The sequence below is a fragment of the Amyelois transitella genome, chromosome 30 (genome assembly GCF_032362555.1).
Source record: "Amyelois transitella isolate CPQ chromosome 30, ilAmyTran1.1, whole genome shotgun sequence".
Classification (NCBI taxonomy): domain Eukaryota; kingdom Metazoa; phylum Arthropoda; class Insecta; order Lepidoptera; family Pyralidae; genus Amyelois; species Amyelois transitella.
The window spans coordinates 3,229,442-3,251,540 of record NC_083533.1 but is presented as its reverse complement, the minus strand read 5'-3'; the positions used below and the strand labels follow the sequence as shown (position 1 = coordinate 3,251,540).

At 34.0% G+C, this 22,099-nt stretch overlaps 1 protein-coding gene across 3 annotated transcripts in view; it reads left to right on the top strand.

The window, feature by feature from the left end:
* The first annotated feature begins 1,825 nt into the window (after positions 1–1,825).
* The window catches only part of LOC106131029 (TBC1 domain family member 4), a 41,228-nt gene continuing 20,954 nt past the window's right edge, over positions 1,826–22,099 (top strand). The window contains exons 1-4 of one of the 3 annotated variants that reach the window (XM_060952983.1): positions 1,826–1,992; positions 8,299–8,423; positions 8,962–9,050; positions 9,664–9,769. In XM_060952983.1, coding sequence (XP_060808966.1) covers positions 8,304–8,423; positions 8,962–9,050; positions 9,664–9,769 — 315 coding nt within the window. In that variant the 5' untranslated portion in view covers positions 1,826–1,992; positions 8,299–8,303. Of the gene's footprint in view, positions 1,993–8,298; positions 8,424–8,961; positions 9,051–9,663; positions 9,770–12,661; positions 13,139–17,075; positions 17,147–22,099 lie in introns of those variants that run through there. The other 2 variants (XM_060952984.1, XM_013330014.2) reach the window with 2 other exon arrangements.

The following is a 22,099-nucleotide window of genomic DNA, read 5'->3' as shown; positions in this document are numbered from 1 at the left end:
TAAAGTGATAAAAATCAAATTAAAATTTTTATTTGCATAATAAGTATTATCTACTAAAAAAATATATACCTAACCGATCGTCGTAATAACCGTTTCGGATATTAACATTTTTATATGTAATTTAATAATCTAATTAATTTTGTTTTAGTTTATTCAATATATTGTTCTTATTGCAAAAGTTTACATGTGCGTTACTGTGCCTATTTTTTGTTATCGAAGGGGAAATCCTTTTTACGGACAACCCCCGGGTCTTCACCAGGGAGAGTGTGACTCCTGGCACCTAATGTACCAGACTACCCACCAAAACCCACTGCACTTTAAATTAATGGACTAGTTTTAGGTCGGGACATAGCTGCTGTATAAACTTAAAAAATAGGCCTTAGTAATTTTCATATCATTGTCCAGTTTTTTTTACTAATATTAAGTAGTAAGATGTTTTTATTTGCAAACATCATATTATTTAATTCGTTATAATTTTAGGCACCAATACAAAAAAGAATAGGACCACTCCATCTCTTTCCCATGGATGTCGTAAAAAGCGACTTAGGGATAGGCTTACAAACTTGGGATTCTTTTTTAGGCGATGGGCTAGCAACCTGTCACTAGTTGGATCTCAATTCTATCGTTAAGCCAAATAGCTGAACGTGGCCATTCAGTCTTTTCAAGAGTGTTGGCTCTGTCTACCCCGCAAGGGATATAGACGTGACCATATGTATGTATGTATGTATAATTTTAGTTGATCATCATTTTTATTTAATTTCTTACGCAAACAAATACTTACACACGTATTCCTTACAGAGAAATCTATTGTATTAAAGAAAAAATAAAAATGATAGGTATCGGCAAAAGATACTTTTGTTTTATTTTAAAGTACATGTATGTACCAATAGATGGCGCTACGTTATCTAGGTTCTTGCTAAGATAAAAAACGTTATACTTCGTAAAACACTTTTACATACTATTAAAATTAAATTATTTTCGTGTTTATAAATTACTTTTGAAAATAGGCATTTATACATTCATATAAGCACGTCTATATCCCTTACGGGGTAGATAGAGCCAAAGTCTTGAAAATACTGATATGCCTCGTTCGGCTGTTTGAAATAGGTATTGGAAAATAATGTAACAATGCTTTTTTTAATTTACATTATTTTGGTAATTTAACTATTTTTATTTTAATGCAAAATAAACTATTTTCATATCATTTTCGTTATATTTAGTTTTAAAATATCCTTAAATAAAGTATTTTTTTACTTTGTTCTTAGATGATTAATTTTTTTTTTAATTATTTGTTAATTAACTACCAACATTTTTTTACATTGATTGTTTCATAATGGTTTGTAATAATTTATCTAAAACAAACAAACCTAGGTAATTAAGCAAAAAAAAAAACCAATAATACTAGTACAATTTATCTTAAATATTTTTAAGCCCAATTTGTCATAAATTTACCTTACTGATTAAAAAATTACTGACACACATCGGAAAAGGTGAAATTAAATAAAATCTTATAATATATGTATATGATAATATAAAATAAAAAGCTGCATCAAGCATTTCATAAAGTTCTAGAAAAATCGTTAACTACTTCGCAAGGGTGAGCCGAGAATTATTGATTTTTATATCCGGGACCCGTATATATACCTACCTTGTAAGTATATGATTCCCGGTTTAATCGGAGGGTGACAGCCCTTCGCTTTGTAAAGATGTAATGCTGTCACTTTCATCCTCCCAGATATGGCACGCCTAGAAAGAGATGCAAGAAATACAATACAAGAACAAAACTCAGTGTAGTCTTAGAGTTACCTAACCGCGGTTGCCTTTTTGTATATATAAATAAAAATTTTACTTAAATAATGTTAATTGAATTACACATGTTTTCCAGAATGTGCTTTATTAAATGTGAATCTTAGTAAATGAGTGAGGGTTGGGATGTAGCGGTAATTGTTGGAATTATCGATTAAGTGATTTCGACTGGACTTAGCAAGTAAGGTGAGAGAAAAACTTTTATTTTTTGTTATTTTTGTTTTGTATAGATTTATTATTGTATAATTTTAAGTACTTGCTATAAAATATTTTACAGGTTTCATCGTCGAAAAAAAAATGAAAGCACGTTATTATTGTGTTTTGCGAACGAGTAGACGTTTGTTTTTTTTTTTAATTTAAAATTTAGTTTATTTTAATAAATTCTGATTTATATAAAATGCAAATAGAATAGGTATAAGGGTTATGGTATTTCTTTATTTTTCGTATTCCTTGATTGACTATACATTCTGGTATATTTTTTTTTGTTGGGTTGGTATGAATGAGGATCCCACTAATAAGTATTATATGAAAACGTCTGAAAAGATTTGTGGAAAAGTGTTTATGGTATGTGTGTGTGTGTATGTATTTAATTCTTAATTCCATCATAAAGCCATACAGCTGAACGTAGTCTTTCAGTCTTTTCAAGACTGTTAGCTCTGTTTAACCCGCAAGTGATACAGAGTCACTATATGTATGTGTATGTTTGTGACTCTGTCACGCAAAAACTATTGATCGGATTTACATGAAACTTTGTAGTGATAAAACTTTAAACAGTATAACATAATAAATTTAATTTACAAAGCTAGTTTTCACTACACTACATAATACAAAGTCACCTATACTTTTTTCTGTATGTGTCTTTTTGCGCTAATTTCAGATAATCGTGGGCGGTTCTTCTTGTTTAAAATTTTGGAAAGAGGGTTTCCTGAGATATTTATATCAATTAATGCTACCCGTGCGAAGCAGGGGCGGGTCGCTAGTTAATAATAAACTAAACTTCCTACATATGTCAAATCAATTGTCCTCATAATATAAAAAACAGGGAATCGCTACGCAGTTATAACAAACATGTAATGTTATATGTTTGTTATTACCTACTGCGTAGCGTTTCCCACATGCCGTGTGGTTCCCGGCAGCATTAGGAAAAAGGAATAGGAGCACTCCACTTTTCTATCGATGTCGTAAAAGTCAACTAAGGGTTAGGCTCATAAACTTGGTCTTCTTCTAGGCGATGGGCTAGCAACCTATCACTATTTGAATCCCAATTCTATTACAAACCAAAAAGTTGAACGTGGCCTATCAGTCTTTTCAAGACTGTTGATTCTCTCTAGCCGGCAAGAGATATAGACGGTAATTATATGTATATATATGTATGTTATATAACTTACGACGTTTTGCAATTAGAAACCCTATGTTTTTCGACCTTAGCGCACGTTGTTCGCCTACCTAACCATTTATGAAGTTTGTTTTGTAAATTAACATTGATATTATGTAAGTTTAAGAACATGTTGTACTTAGTACAACGCACAATATTATTGACTAGCTGTTGCCCGCGACTTCGTCCGCGTTAATTTCGAGTTGAATCTTAATCATACAGTCAGATAATCTTAATAATAACACAACTCCCATCAAATCTGTCTTTAAATTTAAATATGTTAACTCTGATAATATATTAAAGGCGTTCAAACAACTTAATTTGAAAAAGTCTGAAGACTGGGGTATGTCTGTTAGTATCATAAGTCAAATCATAGACATTATTGCATCTGATCTAGCTTTTATATTTAATGAATGTATTGATGAGGGTATTTTTCCAAATTTAATGAAATGTAGTAAATTAATACCTTTATTCAAAAAAGGGGAGAAAACAGTCCTTGGCAATTATAGACCTATTTCTATATTGCCAGTTGTGAGCAAGGTGTTTGAGAAGATGATGCTTAATCAAATGCAACAATATTTTAAAATCAATAACATTTTCCATTCCCAACAATATGGGTTCACTGCCGGGAAGTCCACCACTGATGCGGGAGTAGCACTTGTTACTCAAATCTATGACGCGTGGGAGAGCTCACAGGATTCAGTTGGAGTCTTTTGCGATCTCTCTAAAGCATTTGATTGCGTAGATCATCAGACACTTTTGTGTAAACTTCGTCAATATGGGTTTGACCACAAATCAACTAAACTAATGGCATCCTATTTGACTGATAGGCTTCAAACTGTAGATATTAATGGAGTAAAGTCAAGCGGATCAAGCGTCTCAATGGGTGTTCCTCAGGGCTCAATTTTAGGACCATTCCTCTTTTTGGTATATGTCAATGACCTGCCTTTTATGGTGGAAAAACAGACGGGTATAGTGCTGTTTGCCGATGACACTTCTTTAATATTTAAATTAGATCGCCATAGCGAAAATGTAAGTTCGGTTAATAATATACTGTCGGCCATATCTATCTGGTTCTCAACCAACAATCTTCTTTTAAATGCTAATAAGACCCAATGCATTAAATTTACCCTTCCAAACGTAAGGCAGGCCAATACTGACATAATACTGGAAGGCCAGAAATTAGAATTTGTTGAAAATACAAAGATTTTAGGAATTATAATTGATGCAAAGCTACAGTGGGGTGCTCATATTTCTAAACTTTCCAATAGACTTAGCTCTGCCGCTTATGCTGTTAGGAGGATCCGACAATTGACAGATGTAGCTACAGCTAGGCTTGTTTATTTCAGCTATTTTCATAGCTTGTTATCTTATGGTTTACGGGGTTTATGGGGTAGCGCGGCTGATATACAAACTATTTTTATAATTCAGAAAAGGGCCGTTCGCGCAATTTACGGCTTAGGACCAAGATACTCGTTAAGACAACTCTTTAAGAAAATAAACATACCTACAGTAGCGTCCCAGTACATTTTTGATCTTATAATGTATGTTAGGAAAAATACCTCTTTTTTTCAAAAAGTTAGTGCCACAACTGATAGAAATTTACGTAATAAACATAAATTAGTCATGCCGTTTCAATGGCTTAGCAAAGTCAGTAAATCATTTATGGGGAACTGTATACGATGTTATGATAGGTTGCCGGAGTCTGTTCTTGATATGCCCAACCGAAAATTCAAAGATTATGTAAAGAAAGTACTTTGTGAGAAGGCTTATTATAGGACTGATGATTACCTTAATGATAAAAACATCTGGCTCGAGCTTGGCACAGGAACCTCGTAATTAATTGTAGTTTGATTTGATCTTAAATCAAAATTCAGTACACTCTGTACATAAATCTTTTTAAAATTGGCAATCCATAAAATATATATATGTATTTTTCTTTTTTCAATATTCAATCTCATATATAAATCTGAACAATGTATTCTCTCGTCCACATTCTATTCTAAGTTTAATTAATATTGTAAAGTTGACGTTGTTGAAGAAAATGCTGCAGTGCAGTTTGTTACCGCTTCTTCTGCACTGACGCCTTGGAAGCGGCAGTAAACTTAGTTTTTAAGTAATTTATTTGACGTCAACCAATGTTGTTAAACAATACGTTTTGACAATTATTAAGCGATATATAGTATCCTACAATAATGAATAAAATTTTTGAATTTTGAATTTGAATTTGAGATACAGACAGACAGACAGACAAAAAATGTAAAAAAAAATTCTCTATCCGTTTCAGTCAAAATATTAAATGTACAGACAAAATATTTTTACCGTTTTATTATATGTAGTATTTTGATTTTCAGTTTTTTTAAATAAAATACTCAAACAATACAAAAAAAAATATTAAAAAAAAAAGATCCTGTAATTGTTGGGATTCGAACTTGGACCGCCTACTTCACAGTCTCACAGGCTAACCACTGGACCATCGAGGCCGTTGCGTTGATGGCGAAATTAAAGTAGACTACAAACATATGGTCATGTCTATATCCCTTGCGGGGTAGACAGAGCCAACAGGCTTAAAAAGACTGAATGACCACGTTCAGCTTTTGACTTAATGATAGAATTGAGATTCAAAAAGTGATAGGTTGCTCGCCCATTGCCTAAAAAAGAATCCCAAATTTGTAAGCCCATCCCTTAGTCGCCTTTCACTTATATTTATATGTTATAGGTATAATGCTGTCGTATAATGATAAATGACTATGAATTTTTTAATTTCATAACTTATTTGCAGGCAAACTGATGCCTTGAGTTCATTCAAATGTCGATAACTTTTTTTTTAGTGAACCGATTTTGATGAAACAAACTTTAAATGTTATTCTGAGTTAAAACAAAGCAATTGGTGAAAGTTTGAAGTAAATCGGTTCAGTACTTTCGGAGATAATCGTGATCATACATACAGACAGACAAGAAATTCAAAAAAAATATTTTTGCTTTCTATTATTCATTCTAAGTGTCCCTCTATCCATTTCAGTCAAAAATACTAAATGTACAGACAAAATATTTTTACTGTTTTATTATATGTATAGATGATCCGTGCTAGAATGACACGCGCGACGTTATTGTCCCACGTAAAATTTTTAATATACACGGACACGGGACAAATTACACAGATTGAGTAAGCCGCGAAGTAAGTTCGAGACTTGTGTTACGAGATACTAACTCAACGATACTATATTTTATAATAAATACTTATATAGATAAACATCCAAGACCCAGGCCAATCAGAGAAAGTTCGTTTCTCATCATGCCCTGACCGGGATTCGAACCTGGGACCTCCGGTGACACAGACAAGCGCACTACCGCTGCGCCACAGAGGCCGTCGAATTATTAAAATTAAAATATCTCTATTTCGTTTTTTATCTTGACACGAAAAGGGACAGAGATAGTTTTTCGCGCGACATGAAAGACGTCTATGCTAGCCTCGTTCCGGGCGCAGTGAGCAGAGATAGAGATAATTAATGTGCCGTGTGGTTCCCGGCACCAATACAAAAAAAGAATAGGACCACCCCATCTCTTTCCCATGGATGTCGTAAAAGGCGACTAAGGGATAGGCTTACAAACTTGGGATTCTTTTTTAGGCGATGAGCTAGCAACCTGTCACTATTTAAATCTCAATTATATCATTAAGCCAAATAGCTGAACGTCGCCATTCAGTCTTTTCAAGACTATTGGCTCTGTCTACCCCGCAAGGGATAGGGACGTGACCATAATATGTATGTATGTATAGAGATAATTAATGCGCCGTGTGGTTCCCGACACCAATTGAAAAAAGGGATAGGACCACTCCAGAGATTCAAATAGTGATTAGGTTTGTAACCCATCGCCTACAAGAGGAATCCCAAGTTTATAAGCCTATCCTTTAGTCGCTTACGACATCCGTGGGAAAAATTCTATAGTGGAAAAACCGCATGGCCCAAATAGTGAGTTAAATATCTATTAATTTATTTAACTATTTTGTCGATAATCTCTTTAATACATACAAACATACATTAATCACGTTTATATCCCTTCCGGGATAGACAGAGCCAACAGCCTTCAAATTACTGATAGGCCTCGTTCAGCTGTTCAGCTTAGTTTGGCCTTTCCCTAAGTCGCGTATATGACATCCATGGGAACAAGATGGAGTGGTCCTGGATTCTTTTTTTCTTGGTGCCGGAAACCACACGGCGCAATCTTTTTAATACATACATACATATGGTCACGTCTATATCCCTTGCGGGGTAGACAGAGCCACCAATCTTGAAAATACTGAAAGGCGACGTTCAGCTATTTGGCTTTAAGATAGAATTGAGATTCAAATAGTGACAGGTTGCTAGCCCATCGCCTAAAAAAGAATCCCAAGTATGTAAGCCTATCCCTTAGTCGCCTTTTACGACATCCATGGGAAAGAGATGGAGTGGTCCCATTCTTTTTGTATTGGTGCCGGGAACCACACGGCGCAATCTTTTTAATATTTTTTATTTATTACATACGGAATGACATAATGTATGCAATAATCGGTTCGACGGCCTTTTTACGACCATTTGCAGATATTATGAACAAGGTTAATCAATAACAGCAAAGCCTTGCTCTTAAATACCCATTCAAGTTCATTCTACCTAGCCGAGTCTCTTTTCTGCAACATAAACAGGAAAGAATGGTAAATTAGAGATATATTTATATTACTAACTAGCTGTGCCCGCGAATTCGTCCGCGTGGAATAGTTATATTGAAACCCTCAAGGAGGAATCATTTTCCACGTTTTTTTTTTCACATTTCCATTATTTCTATGCTCCTTACAGTTGCAGCGTGATGTTATATAGCCTAAAGCCTTCCTCGATAAATGGTCTATTAAACACAAAAAGAATTTTTCAGTTTTAACCAGTAGTTCCAGAGATTAGCGCGTTCAAACAAACTGACAAACTCTTAAAGGCGACGTAAATTAATACGTTTTGTTATTATTGTATAATTTTGAATTAATAAATATATATTTTTTTTTAATTTAATTTATTATTTTCGCATAAGTATTCATTGCACTGACAATATATAAATATATATATATATATTTTAAATTTCCTCTTTCACAGGCAAAATGAAGACCAGACTGACGTCAGTAACCTACCTCGGCTTCACCGCCATGGACCGAAGATTCTCCACCACCATGCTACCCTGGCTGCTTAAGGAAATTCGAGCAACAGGACTAAGGAATAAGGTATAATATTAATTTGCTTAGAATAATAAGTATTAAATGTCCGGCAGTTCAATTAATTTGCTCAGAATAATAAGTTTAAAGTGCAGTGCAGTGTGGTTCAAGGCACTTCGTTGATCACTCCGTATTTCCCTTGGACGTCGTAATAGGTGACTAAGGGCAGGTAAGCAATGAGCTAGCAATCTGTCACTATTTGAATCTCAATTCTATGATAAAGACATGAAGCTGAACGCGACATTTCGGTCTTATCAAGCATGGCTCTGTCTACCGCGTAAGGGATATAAATGTGATTATATGTATGTAAGTATTTTTAAGAATTAGAATTAGTTTAAGCAAAAGCACAAATCCATCATTAAGCCAAACAGCTGATCGTGGCTAACCAGTCTTTTCACTGTTGGCTCTGTCTTCCCCACAAGGGATAAAGACGTGATTACATGTATGTATGTATGTGAAGCGAAAGATAATGCTAAATATATATTTTTTTACACCAGGGTCAGTCAGACGAGATAATACGTGTACGGTAATATCATAATTGTTTCAGCTCAGCATTGCAATAGAAGATGGCTGCTTAAAAGCTTACAACGGTAACTTCGAGCCGGTCATTGTACATCGCTTAGTAGATATTATTCGGTAAGGTTTTACTAAATGAAGTGTCTCTGATAGATTAATTAGTGATGTCTCTAATAGATTGATTAGTGATGTCTTTGATGGGTTGATTAGTGATGTCTCTAATCGATCAGAAAATAAAAACGAGTTAAGATTATGGATGAAGCGAACGAAATATGTAAGAGGTATACAAGGTATAAAACTCTTAATTTATGAATTGTGTAGACCCCGTAAATAGTAATATGTATTATATAAAATATCAAATTGTCGTAAAAGACGAATAAGAGTTAGGCTTATTCATCTATTAGGCTATGGGTTAGCAACTTGTCACTATTTGAATCTCAATTCTATTCTATTCTATCATTAAGCCAATGTGGCCTTTCAGTCTTTTCAAGTCTGTTGGCTCTGTCTACCCCCGCAAGGGATATAAACGTGATTATATGTATGTAAGTATTTTTAAGAATTAGAATTAGTTTAAGCAAAAGCGTAAATCCATCATTAAGCCAAACAGCTGAACGTGGCTAACCAGTCTTTTCACTATTGGCTCTGTCTACCCCACAAGGGATAAAGACGTGATTATATGTATGTATGTATGTAAAGCAAAAAAATAATGCTAAATATATTTTTTTTACACCAGGGTCAGTCAAGTACCCGGTCGACCTGAAGAGCTGTTCTACATCTTCGTAAATGAGAAGGAGGCTCTGCTGAACTGCTTCCTGTTCAGGGCTTCATCAGCTCGGGAGGTAAATAAGATACTATTTCTTATTGACTTAAATTTCATTTTTATATTATTGCGTTATCTTTTTGCGTGATGTGTGAACAAACATGCGTTGGTACTAAAAATATTTTTTTTATAAAAAAGAAAAATAAATATATATATATATATATATATACCTGCAGAAATGTTAAACTGTTTAAAACTAGTGGACAAATAGGTTTATTAAATTTATTTTTATAAAATTAAAAAAAATTAGAAAAAAAATATTATATTTCGAATATAGAAAAGTAAAAAGACTCAAAAGAAAAAGTTAATAATATGTATACCTAATTATAGTATTTGTTGCATTAATATCTTATACATATTATATTACTTAAACTAACTTTGGGGCTAAGTCAATCTGTGCGATTATTCACAAAAACAAAAAAAAATTACATTATTAAAACTGGCACAAAAAATAAGTGATGTCCCATCTTATAATATAAACAAGTACGCCTAGGTAAAGACAATGTTTTTTTTTTATCTCAAAGATATGAAAAAGATTAACGATGTTAATGAGATGACTTCTACTGATAACGTAATTACAGTTATTTTTTGACGTTTTTTATTCGCATATGTAGATTTATTTTACATTTATTTCATATAAATAAGTTAATTATTTGTGTAGTACTTATAATTCTAATATAATTCTCTTTCGAGCGTTTAAAAACTATTTCGCTCAATAATTCGTGTTTAAAAGCCCAGCGTATTGATTTTTTTTACTTAGGTAAAATACATACATAAAATCACGCCTTATTCCCGGAGGGGTAGGCAGAGACTACATCCTTCCAGTTGCCACGATCTCTGCATACTTCTTTCGCTTCATCCACATTCATAACTCGGCGGCTTCTTCCTTTACTTGATCAAGCTACGTTCTTCTAAGCCTTCCCACTCCGACCTTTCCCTCCACACTCTCCTTGTATATCTGCTTAGTCAACCTGCTGTCATTCATCCACTCCACATGACCAAACCATCTTAACATAACCTTTTCTATTCCTGTCACTACATCTTCTTTCATATCACATCATCCCCATACCACGCTTACTTATTTAAAACAGTAAAAAAATTATAAGTAACAATATTTACAGAAAATACAATAATTTCTATGCCTATTTATTGTACAAATACAGATGTAAACTAGCTATTATTTATGCCATTTGGGACTGCCGTGCCGTGTGGTTCCCGGCACCAATACAAAAAACAATAGGACCACTCCATCTCTTTCCCATGGATGTCGTAAAAGGCGACTAAGGGATAGGCTTACAAACTTGGGATTCTTTTTTAGGCAATGGGCCTGTCACTATTTAAATCTAAATTCTATCATTAAGCCAAATAGCTGAACGTGGCCATTCAGTCTTTTCGAGACTATTGGCTCTGTCTACCCCGCAAGGGATATAGACGTGACCATATGTATGTATGTATGTATTTATTGGACTGGCAGAAAAAACCTTATGATATGATTACGTAACAGACCAACAGTCATAGGAATTGATCAATAGACATAATTTTGATTTCCTTGTTTCAAACATTGCATAGTTGTATTCAAATTAATGCCTGTTTATTGGTTTCCTTTAATATTTTATAATATCAATGAATTATTAATTTGATTCAGGGTTGAGAAAAGACCAATTATTTTTTAAAATTTAATTAGTATTAATTTAATTTATAGTTTTAATTTACATGAGACTTTATAATGTCTTAGGTGATTTTCCAATAAAAATTGTAAAAAACAAAACTATTTTCGTAATAGTGTTTTTGGCGATAGAAAATATTTTTTAATGATGGAAAAATGGGGATTTTTCTTTAATGCGATGGGCTAGCAACCTGCCATTATATGAATTCTATCCCTTAGTCGTTTTTTAAGACATCCATAGGAAGGAAGTAGAGTAAGGAGAATGTTATCTTGGAAGCCACCTAGTTCGTTAGTACTAGTTAGAAAATATCTGTCTAAGTAGTTTGTTCAAAGATGAACCTGAGCACGTAATGGCACGATTTTTATGTGGGAGTGGCAACCCTAACAGAAAAACACCTGACATTGTATAAGAACCTTGGTCAGATTTAAATTTAGTATGCATATCGGCATCATTCAATTAGTTATCTATGGAGAACTGTTTAATTAAGTCGTATAATTAATACATTTAAAAAGTGAACAGTGGAAAATATTGTCTGGAAAAAAGAAATATTTAGTGGTAAAAAAAAAATGTTTAAATAAAAATTGGAACTAAAACGCATTTGAAAGTCATCAGTGAAAAGGGAACAGTAATTTCGAATTTGAAATAAGAACAAATAGTTTTTAAAACGACGGAAGACAGCGCTGTTCTACATATAGAGTACGTGGAAATAATTTAAAGACCTAACAATTTATTAGGCGCCAAAAACTTTTGGAAGTTAGCAATGATGTGCATTGATAAAAAGTAAAGTTTTTTTTTAATTCAAAATTAAAAAAAAGATCTAAAACGTTCGCACTTTACTCAAATAGTTAACAATAATTATTGTTACTAATTCTTCGCATGTTTTATACATACTAAGTGGTGTTCCTAAAATTATTTTACTAGTCCAAATAAATTTCATAATAACGAGAAAGCGGATATATAAAGATGAAAAGAAAGATTTATGCTTTAAAGAGTTCACATATAAACGAAAAGTTTTGAATACTAAAATCATTTGTTGACTGAAAATAGAAGTACCTATTAAACCGAAAGCCCCTCCTGTGGTTTTACCAGACTCGTACTAAAACCGGTATATCTCTGTGACAAAAACCAATCCGAAAACCTTCATAAACTACATAAAAAGAATTGACTCGATGCTAAAGTCCAAAAGCGCCAAACGTGGCTAATTATTTCGAAGTGAATATAGTGCCAAGTCAAGACTACAGAGATGAATTCAGTATGGACGCCTCTGTCTCGGCAGCCAGTCGCTTTTACCGCCACATTTTCAAATTTGGAATTTTGGACCGGAACAATTTTAATTCTATTCGCGTGTGAAATGGACCTTATTTACTTTCATGTGCTAAACGCTTTCGATGTGCAGTTGTTTTAAGTTTAAAAAATTAAATCCAATATGGAATCTCATTCAGTGTTTTGAAAATAGAACGCCAGCGACTGCCAGTGCCAACTCGCGTGAACGTTTTGTAAACAGAAAACATCTGATCGATTTCGAACGTGGAATTTTGTGACTGAATTTTATTAATTAATTTTGTAATCGATTACATGAGAGATGTGGATATAATGAGTTTTTAATCGATTGACGCAATAGATGCTTAATTTATTCTTTGGTATGGTTTGATACAATGTTAATTGCGCGTGTGAAAATCATCTTTTTGTTGGATTATAAACCTGTGGATTTTTAGAAAAACGTAAGTTCGTGTGTGTGAATTTTACATAATACCTTATATACATACATTTTTATAACACCATTTACTCATTTTTACCTCAATTTTTATTGTGTTTGTCGAGTTCTCCTGGTTGCAGAGGTCAGACCTCAAGTAAAATCACTGTACAAATTTTGATGATATTTGGTCCAACAAATGGAATGTCGCAAGGACCACTCAAACTGGAAAGTGGTAGGTACGTAGTGAAATTAGACTACCTAAGTAGTAGGAAAGATAATTATCTCACAGAAAATTCTTAGTAGCAGTGTGTATAAGCAAGCACTGATAACACTTATCAGAAGATAATCACAAGCAAATGTTTTCATAATAAAGCCTTAATTTCTCCAATTTTTAACAAGAACTAGCTACCCTCTCTGGCTTCGCACTGGTAGCAATTATGAATATAATAAAACTTTCTCAGAAAACCCTCTTTACAACATTTCAAACAGGAACAAAATCCGTCCAAACTTCATCCACATTCACAACTCTCTTCATGCAAGCTCGGCGGTTTCGGGTACTCTTGATCTTTTCTAGACTCTTGTTATTATTATGTAGTGACATTATTTTCGGATTAACTTTTAATATTTTTTTTCTGCCCTAATTGGCTATGTAAAGTTACGAGACTGATGTGGGTAATTCAACAATTGTCTTACCTACTTAAAGTGTCTGTTACGACGCCATAGACACGTTAAACTTATAACACCCATTGTTTTGTCGTCGGGGGTTAAACATTCTTTCATTAAGCAATACGTGGTCTAGCTAAACGTGGCCTTTCAGTCTTTCCGAGATTGTTGTTTCTGTCTTCCCCGTAAGGGATAAAGACGTTACTTATTATATGTATGTATGTTACAAACGGTTGTTGCTGCTCCATAGTGCGAAAGTCAAAGAGTAAACTTGGAAATTTGCCAACCTTGAGTAGGTAGTGAAAATGGTAGATCGTTATAGATAATAATAATATTTCCTGGATTTTGTATGAACTATATTATATTATATATGTATATAATTATTATAATCTATCGTTATTGAGTTACAAACATAAAAACTTTTGTAAAAAGTGAGCCGCCAATCGATATCCTTCTTTTTTGAAATCGTTTGGATTTCAAAACCTTCTCCTTAGTGTACCTAATAAACACTTTCCTGAAAACCGTATCAAAATCGGTTCAGCGAAACGCCAGTTAATCGCGGACAAACTTTTATACATAAAATACTTTTTTTTTTAAATTTTACTTTTCTTTACTGGAGGACTCTAATTTTAAATTTAAAAATGTGGTTAAATCTTGTTGAAGATAAGACGCTAATCTCAGGAACTACTGGTTGGAATTGAAAAAGGTTTTTGCGTTGAATAGACCATTTATCGAGGAAGGCTTTAGGCTTTATAACATCACGCTGCAACTTACAGGAGCGAAGAAATTATGGAAAATGTGAAAAAAAAACGGGGGAAATTGTTCATCTTTGAGGGCTTCAATGATGCCTAAAATAACTATACCACGCGGACGAAGTCGCGGGCACAGCTATTTTATTAAATGTATGTACAAAACATTATTTGCGGAAAATAACCAACTATACAAATCAATGTCAACTACATACATACATACACGTATGCCTTGGTGTCGTAAATGTTAAGGAAAACTGTATGTAGTGAGTTAACTTAGCTGTTATCCGCGACTTCGTTTGCTGTAAACTGAATCTCTTTAATCAGCGTGTTTCCCGGCACCAATAGAAAAACAATAGGATCACTCCATCTCTTTCCCATTGATGTCGTAAAAGGCGACTAAAGGATGCTTATATATAATTGGGACAGTTTTATTTAGGTGATGCTCGCATTGAGGCGATTTAATTTCACCAAAATCGGTTCAGTGGTTTATATGTAAAAGCCTAGCAGACAGACAGATTTACATTTATGACATAAAAACGGATAGTAGGGATATTTAATGTATAAAGACGACGTTTTCACAGAAGCTCACGATTATGCAAAACAATGTTACCAACTCATGTTGCCTAGTCACATCACGTGAGTTGTATTGACGTAGAACATAATTGATCTAACGTGCCTCCATTTTCAATAACAAAGACTTAGTTTATTAATATTGTACACTATATAACACCTACAGTACTTAACATACCGTAATAATTATGTAGGTTTTAAAAATGTTGTGAACTTAACTATACTTATATTATAAAGCTGAAGAGTTTGTTTGATTGAACGCGCTAATCTCAGGAACTACTGGTTCGAATTGAAAAATTATTTTTGTGTTGAATAAACCATTTGTCGAGGAAGGCTTTAGGCTATATAACATCTCGCTGCAACTATAAGGAGCAAAGAAATAATGGAATATGTGAAAAAAAAAACAGGGCAAATTATTCATCCTTGACGGCTTCAATTATCTATTCCACGCGAATGAAGTCGCGGGCAAAGCTAGTGTTACATAAATCTTTGCCGGAGGAGTAGGCAGAGACTACATCTTTCCACTTGCCGTGATCCCTGCATACTTGTTTCGCTTCATCCACATTCATAACTCTCTTCATGCAAACTCGTCGATTTAATATGTTTTTTTTTTATTTTTTGTAATGTAAGTATAAACTGTTAGTTGAGTGAACTGCAAGGAAATCAATCGTATAAATACATCACTACTTTTATCGACTCAATTCGTCACATCACTAATTTTACACTCAGGCTCAAAGCCCTCAAGTATAAATAATTTTCCCCGTTTTTTTTTCACATTTTCCATTATTTCTTTGCTCCTTATAGTTGCAGCGTGATGTTATATAGCCTAAAGCCTTCCTCTATAAATGGTCTAACTATTCAACGCAAAAAGAAACTGTTCAATTCGAACCAGTAGTTCCTGAGATTAGCGCGTTCAAACAAACAAAAAACTCTTTAGCTTGCAAAATCGATTAAATGAAGGGATTACGAATACAATACTCTGTCTACCACAGAGCCACATTCTCGAAAGGACTGAACGGCCATGTTCAGCTGTATGGGTTGATAATGGAATTTCTATTTAAATAGTGACAGGTTGCTAGCACATCGCCTTAAAGAATCTCAAGTTCATTAGCACAATAAAATAATGAATAATTCATTTTTATCTGATCGACACGGGTCGATTTACATACGAATTTCGTATTTCACATACGAATGTGAAAAATTAAGCATTATTGGACATTAAAAATTGAAAATGAATCTAAATAAATTATATCTATGGACCGTATCACAGGCCCCGGGTTCTAATCCGCCATTTTGAGCCGCCAATTATTACAAAATTAACTTAGGTCTTGCATGTTTATCTATAATAAGTATTTATTTTAAATTATAGTTTCTTTGAGTAACGTTGAGTTTATATTTAATAACACAAGTCTACTTCGAGGCTAACTCAATTTGTGTAATTTTTCCTACCTACACATAACCACGTCTTTATCCCTTGAAAAGACTGAGAAGCCACGTTCAGCTGTTTGGCATAATGATAGAATTGAGATTCAAATAGTGACAGGTTGCTAGCCCATCGCCTAAAAGAAGAACCCGAAAATAAGTCCCTTTGTTGCCTTTTACGAAATGCATGGGAACAATATGGAGTGGTCATCTTCTTTTTTTACTGGTACCGGGAACCACACATCAGTTAGGGACATAGACGTGTCTTTAAGCATGCATTATTTCTGTAATTACTGTAAAAACCAATCAATTTATTTTAAGCATTACCTGTTTGACTTTATATATATATTTATATATATGTATATATAAAGCCCCGCATATTTATTTTTACTATACTTTACACTTAATTATTCACTGAATCTGCATAATAGGTACTTTTACTTTTAGGAACTTACTGTTTTTTTTTATAAATGACGTTTTCGTACTGACATAACGTAAATAACGTTAATAATTATTTTTGATATTTCATAGTTAAATTTTTTTTTTTTTCAACAGAAAAAATGAATCACAATCGGCCCTTTTTTGGGTCCCACTCGGACACGTCTGCTATAAATTTGAAACATATGGTAAGGGCATGCAATGAGTGTTAAACTGACCGAGTTTCCTTCTTGTTTTTTCTCTTAACGCTAGTCCCGGTTGCATCCTCACCTCTATAGAGAGCGTCGGTGGTACAGTGCAAATGCGTGATGCGCAGAGGCACAGGTTCAAATTCCACCTCGGCCGTGTACCAATGACTATTTTTCCAAGTTATTTAGGTACATTAGTTGTAATACTAACCGATGCTCTTGCGGTCAGGCAGAGTATCGTGAGGAAACCTGCACATTGTAACTATGTGTGGCAACTGTATGTGTAACATGGTCTATTACGGGTTTAGGTTGCCCTGCAAAGGTGCCTCTGAAAAACTATCGCCGTCTCGTTTCACGTCATAATAAAAAGCGAAACAGCAATAGTTTTTCGACTGACCTCTTCAACCTTCGCAGTGGAACCTAACCCATATGGTAACCATGGCAACCGGGACTAACAAGATGGATGACGAATTACTTAAACTAATAATGCATTGTTTGAAAGTTGATGTTAAACATTTATGCTTTTAATAAAAATATCTTGCATGCCCGATTGAATTTTTCTGTCTAATAAAATTTCCAGCTTATTTGTTAAATTTATCGACATATTAAAAAAAAGTGACGTGTAAAATAAAAACAGTAATCGCTGTTGTTAGCGACGCGCTCACTTCAGTCATTTTTTTGCAAATTAAATTTAACATAATTTTAGGTTGTACACTTCTCGTAAATAACGATTATTGTTGGCATAAAGTACTTAGATTGTTAGGTTTAATAAATTATTTGTTTCTTTTTAAGAGCGTGGGGCGCAATATTGTTTTGAGTTTGGATAAAAAAGTCAACTGTTTGTTTATGGTTATATAGGTATAGGTACGCACGCTCGCGCCAATTTTAAAATTGGAATTTGTCTTGGTCCGCGCTCAGAGATTCTCTGACAGAGAACCAAGCGCGGCAATTTTTTTTCTCTGCTTTGTTTATTAAACTCACTATATCTGTGCAAAATAAAATTGTGACGTTAAGTTATTTCTGAACCGCACGTTGGTGTTTTGTCTGACCTGACCATCCGTCCTTAACATCTGTTGTTGCATTTACTTCAAATAAAGATAAAAATGTGTCCGTTTTGAATGAATGAAGCATGTTGCTGAAACTGTTCTTTTTTCTTGAGATTGTGCTGTAAGTACTAAGTACATTTACCTGAAAACAAAATTCATAATAGGTAATAATAAACTATATATATTTCATAATATAATATAAAAAACATAGAATAAGAGATAGTATTATATAGGATTATAAATGTGATTCTTCTTTTAGGCGATGAGCTAGCACCTGTCACTATTTGAATCTCAATTCTATCATTAAGCCAAACAGATAAACGTGGCCTTTCAGTCTTTTGAAGATTGTTGGCTCTGTCTACTCCGCAAAAGCTTAATACGAGATTATGTTAAAAAATACATTTCCTTTAATTTTCAAATGTATCTATTTCAATGAAATTTCGCAATAGTAAATAGGTATTTGTAATTGGAGCATAATAATGTGGATATAGCGTTAGAAGTAGGTATGCAGGGATTGTGGCAAGTGTATTCTCTACCCAACCCTCTGGGAAAAAATCGCTACTTTTATTTAATACTAGCTGTGCCCGCGACTCCGTCCGCGTGGAATTGTTATTTTGGGCACCATGGAAGCCCTCAAGGATGAATAATTTTCCCCGTTTTTTAAACATTTTCCATTTCTTTGCTCTTAATAGTTGCAGCGTGATGTTATATAGCCTAAAGCCTTCCTCGATAAATGGTCTATTCAACGCAAAAAGAATTTTTCAATTCGGACCAGTAGTTCCTGAGATTAGCGCGTTCAAACAAACAAACTACAGAAGGAGATAAGGTTAAATTCGCCGCTTTTTGTAGTTGGCGCTAAATTCCAGCGGGCGAAGCTGTGGACTAAAGCTAGTGTAATAATAAAATTGTTCGTCTGCATGTTGCGATGTTTGACCATGATACAGGCATGTGTTTTGTCTACGCATGCCATCTGGTTTGAATATTGTTTCCGCCTGCGAATGTTACTGTAATTTTTACATACATTCATAATAATCACGTCTTCATCTATTACGGGGTAGACAGAGCCAACAGTCTCATTAACACTGAAAGGTTTAACGTTCAGCTTTAATTGAAATTGTGACTATAATTTTTCATATACACTAACAACAAAACTATTTACATATGGTCACGTCTATAACCCTTGCGGGGTAGACAGAGCCAACAGTCTTGAAAAGACTGAATGGCCACGTTCAGCTATTTGGCTTACCTAATTATAGAATTGTGATTGAAATAGTGACAGGTTGCTAGCCCATCGCCTAAAAGAAGAATCCCAAGTTTGTAAGCCTATCCCTTAGTCGCCTTTTACGACATCCATGAGAAAGAGATGTAGTGTATTCTTATTTGTATTGGTGCCGGGAACCACTCGGCACTGCCGGGAACCACACGGCATAACCATAACCTTTGCAGAGAACCTAACCCGTAATGGATCATGATTGATTACACATCCAGTTCCCCGAATATGTAGCCCCCCCCCCCCTCTCCCCACTTCATCAGTTAGCAATCAAACTAATGTATGTAGCTCAGAAAAGGGTATGACCGTAACATATTGAGAACAATTACGACGCGTTGTACGCACGTGTTATAATCAAAGCACTTGTAGGGAATCATTCACATTGGAATTGAATGAGGTCGTGACTTGTGTTGGTAAATGTAGATAAACAAGTCGTTTGTTTGTTTGTATTTCAACGGCCTCTGTGGCGTAGCGGTAGTAAGCTTGCCTGTGTCACGGAGTATGGAGGTCCCGGGTTCGAATCCCGGCCCAGGGCATGATGTGAAACGAACTTTCTTTGATTGGCCTGGGTCTTGGATGTTTATCTATATATAAGTATATATTTTAAAATATAGTATCGTTGAGTTAGTATCTCGTAACACAAGTCTCGAACTTACTTCGAGGCTAACTCAATCTGTGTAATTCGTCCCTAATATATTTTTATTTATATTTAATTTGAGGTTTCAGATAGAGTAAAACCTATAAAAATTACTAACTTGAAACACTATATTCAGTTAAAGGTTATAGAAGCAGTATTAAGTTGGTTAATATTAAATGTATAGGTAATCCAGCTCCTTAATTTATAACTTTTAAGTACACTCACAAATACATACATAGGTACATATCATCATGTATAGTATAGTATAAATTCTTATATATATATATCCCTTGCGGTGAAAATCCAGTTCCTTTATTTAAAATTTTTGAGTACACTCACAAATACATACATAGGTACATATCATCATGTATAGTATAGTATAAATTCTTATATATATCCCTTGCGGTGTAGACAGAGCCAACAGACTTGATTGTACTAAACAACCACATTCAATGGTTTGGCTTTATGATAGAATTGAGATTCAAATAGTGACAGGTCGCTAGCCCATCGCCTAACAAAAAATACGTAGGTATTATAATGCAAATCTTTTTTCTTTATGTGCCGTGTGGTTCCCGACACCAATATAAAAATGAATAGGACCACTTCATCTCTTTCCCGTGGATGTCGTAAAAGGCGATTAAGGGATAGGCTTTATATACATGGGATTCCTCTTTTAGGCGATGGGCTGACAAACCTGTCACTATTTGAATCTCAATTGTGTCATTAACCGAAGCAGCTGAGCGTGGCCTTTCTATCTTCCGCTGACTGTTGGCTCCGTCTACCCCGCAGGAGATATAGACGTGATTATATGTTATGCTATTTTCTTTACAAAAACAGTATCGGTAGAATATTGTCAACATGTTTCATCCTAATGTAAATGTTGATTACATATCGTGACGATGTTGACACCACGTGCGCATGCGCATGCCAGAGCCTTGGCTGAAGCCTGTTGTTAGTGGTCGGCTGGTCACTTAATGAAACTGTTTGTTATTTGTTACACAACCCATACATCGACTAAAATGAAGTATTTGATGTAAATTTTTTTACTGACTTGAAAGGAGAAGTAATGTTTTTGTTTTTCGAAACTTACGAGCTTACATAAAAAAAGAGTAATTTATTTATTTATTTATTATGATACACATAACAAGTTGTCACCAAAATAATACAATGCATAATAACCGAAAAACTACAGCTAGGCAACAACTCAACACATGCGTATTCAACAAAGTTACAATAACAAAACAAATTATAGCTAAATGAGCTTATATAAAAAGAAAAGGTAGATACATATATATATATATATATGTAAATACAAACGAATTACTAATAAAGAAAAGTCTAACAGTTGCAGTACTAACATATTATACATAGTGGAAAAAAGGTATAATTGAGTAACAAGCATAGTATAGTTGTATTGAGACATCAATTAAAACAAAAACAACAACAATTTAAAGACTTAAAAGAAGGCGTATCTTACTTTTGTAGGAATAAAACGAGATTTCAAAAATATCAATATCAATAGATTGTGATTTGTGGCTGAGTACCAGATCGTTAAAGGCTCTGCACATTCGAACAACGGGATTATAATACGAGGTGTTATTTTTACGAACATCCAGTGCGAACAGCTTATGCGTGGGATTACCTAGTATTAAAGCTAATGAGGGACAATAGGGGGGGGGGGTGCATCGACAAGAGCATGAACTATTTTATACAAGTAAATTAGATCACTACAGTGACGACGACCCTCCAAAGAGGATATGTTGAAGTGTTTAAGTCTATCCGAATATGACGTCAACTTACGATGGTTATTAGTTCTAAATGACATTATTTTTAGACTCCTGTTTTGAACTTGCTCAATACGATCAATGTGGATCTTAAAATATGGAGACCAGACAACTGAATTGTATTCAAGAACACTTCTTATAAGTGCAAAATATAAATTTTTGAAACCATTATAATTTTTGAAATCTTTAGTACTTCTTGAAATAAAACCCAACAAT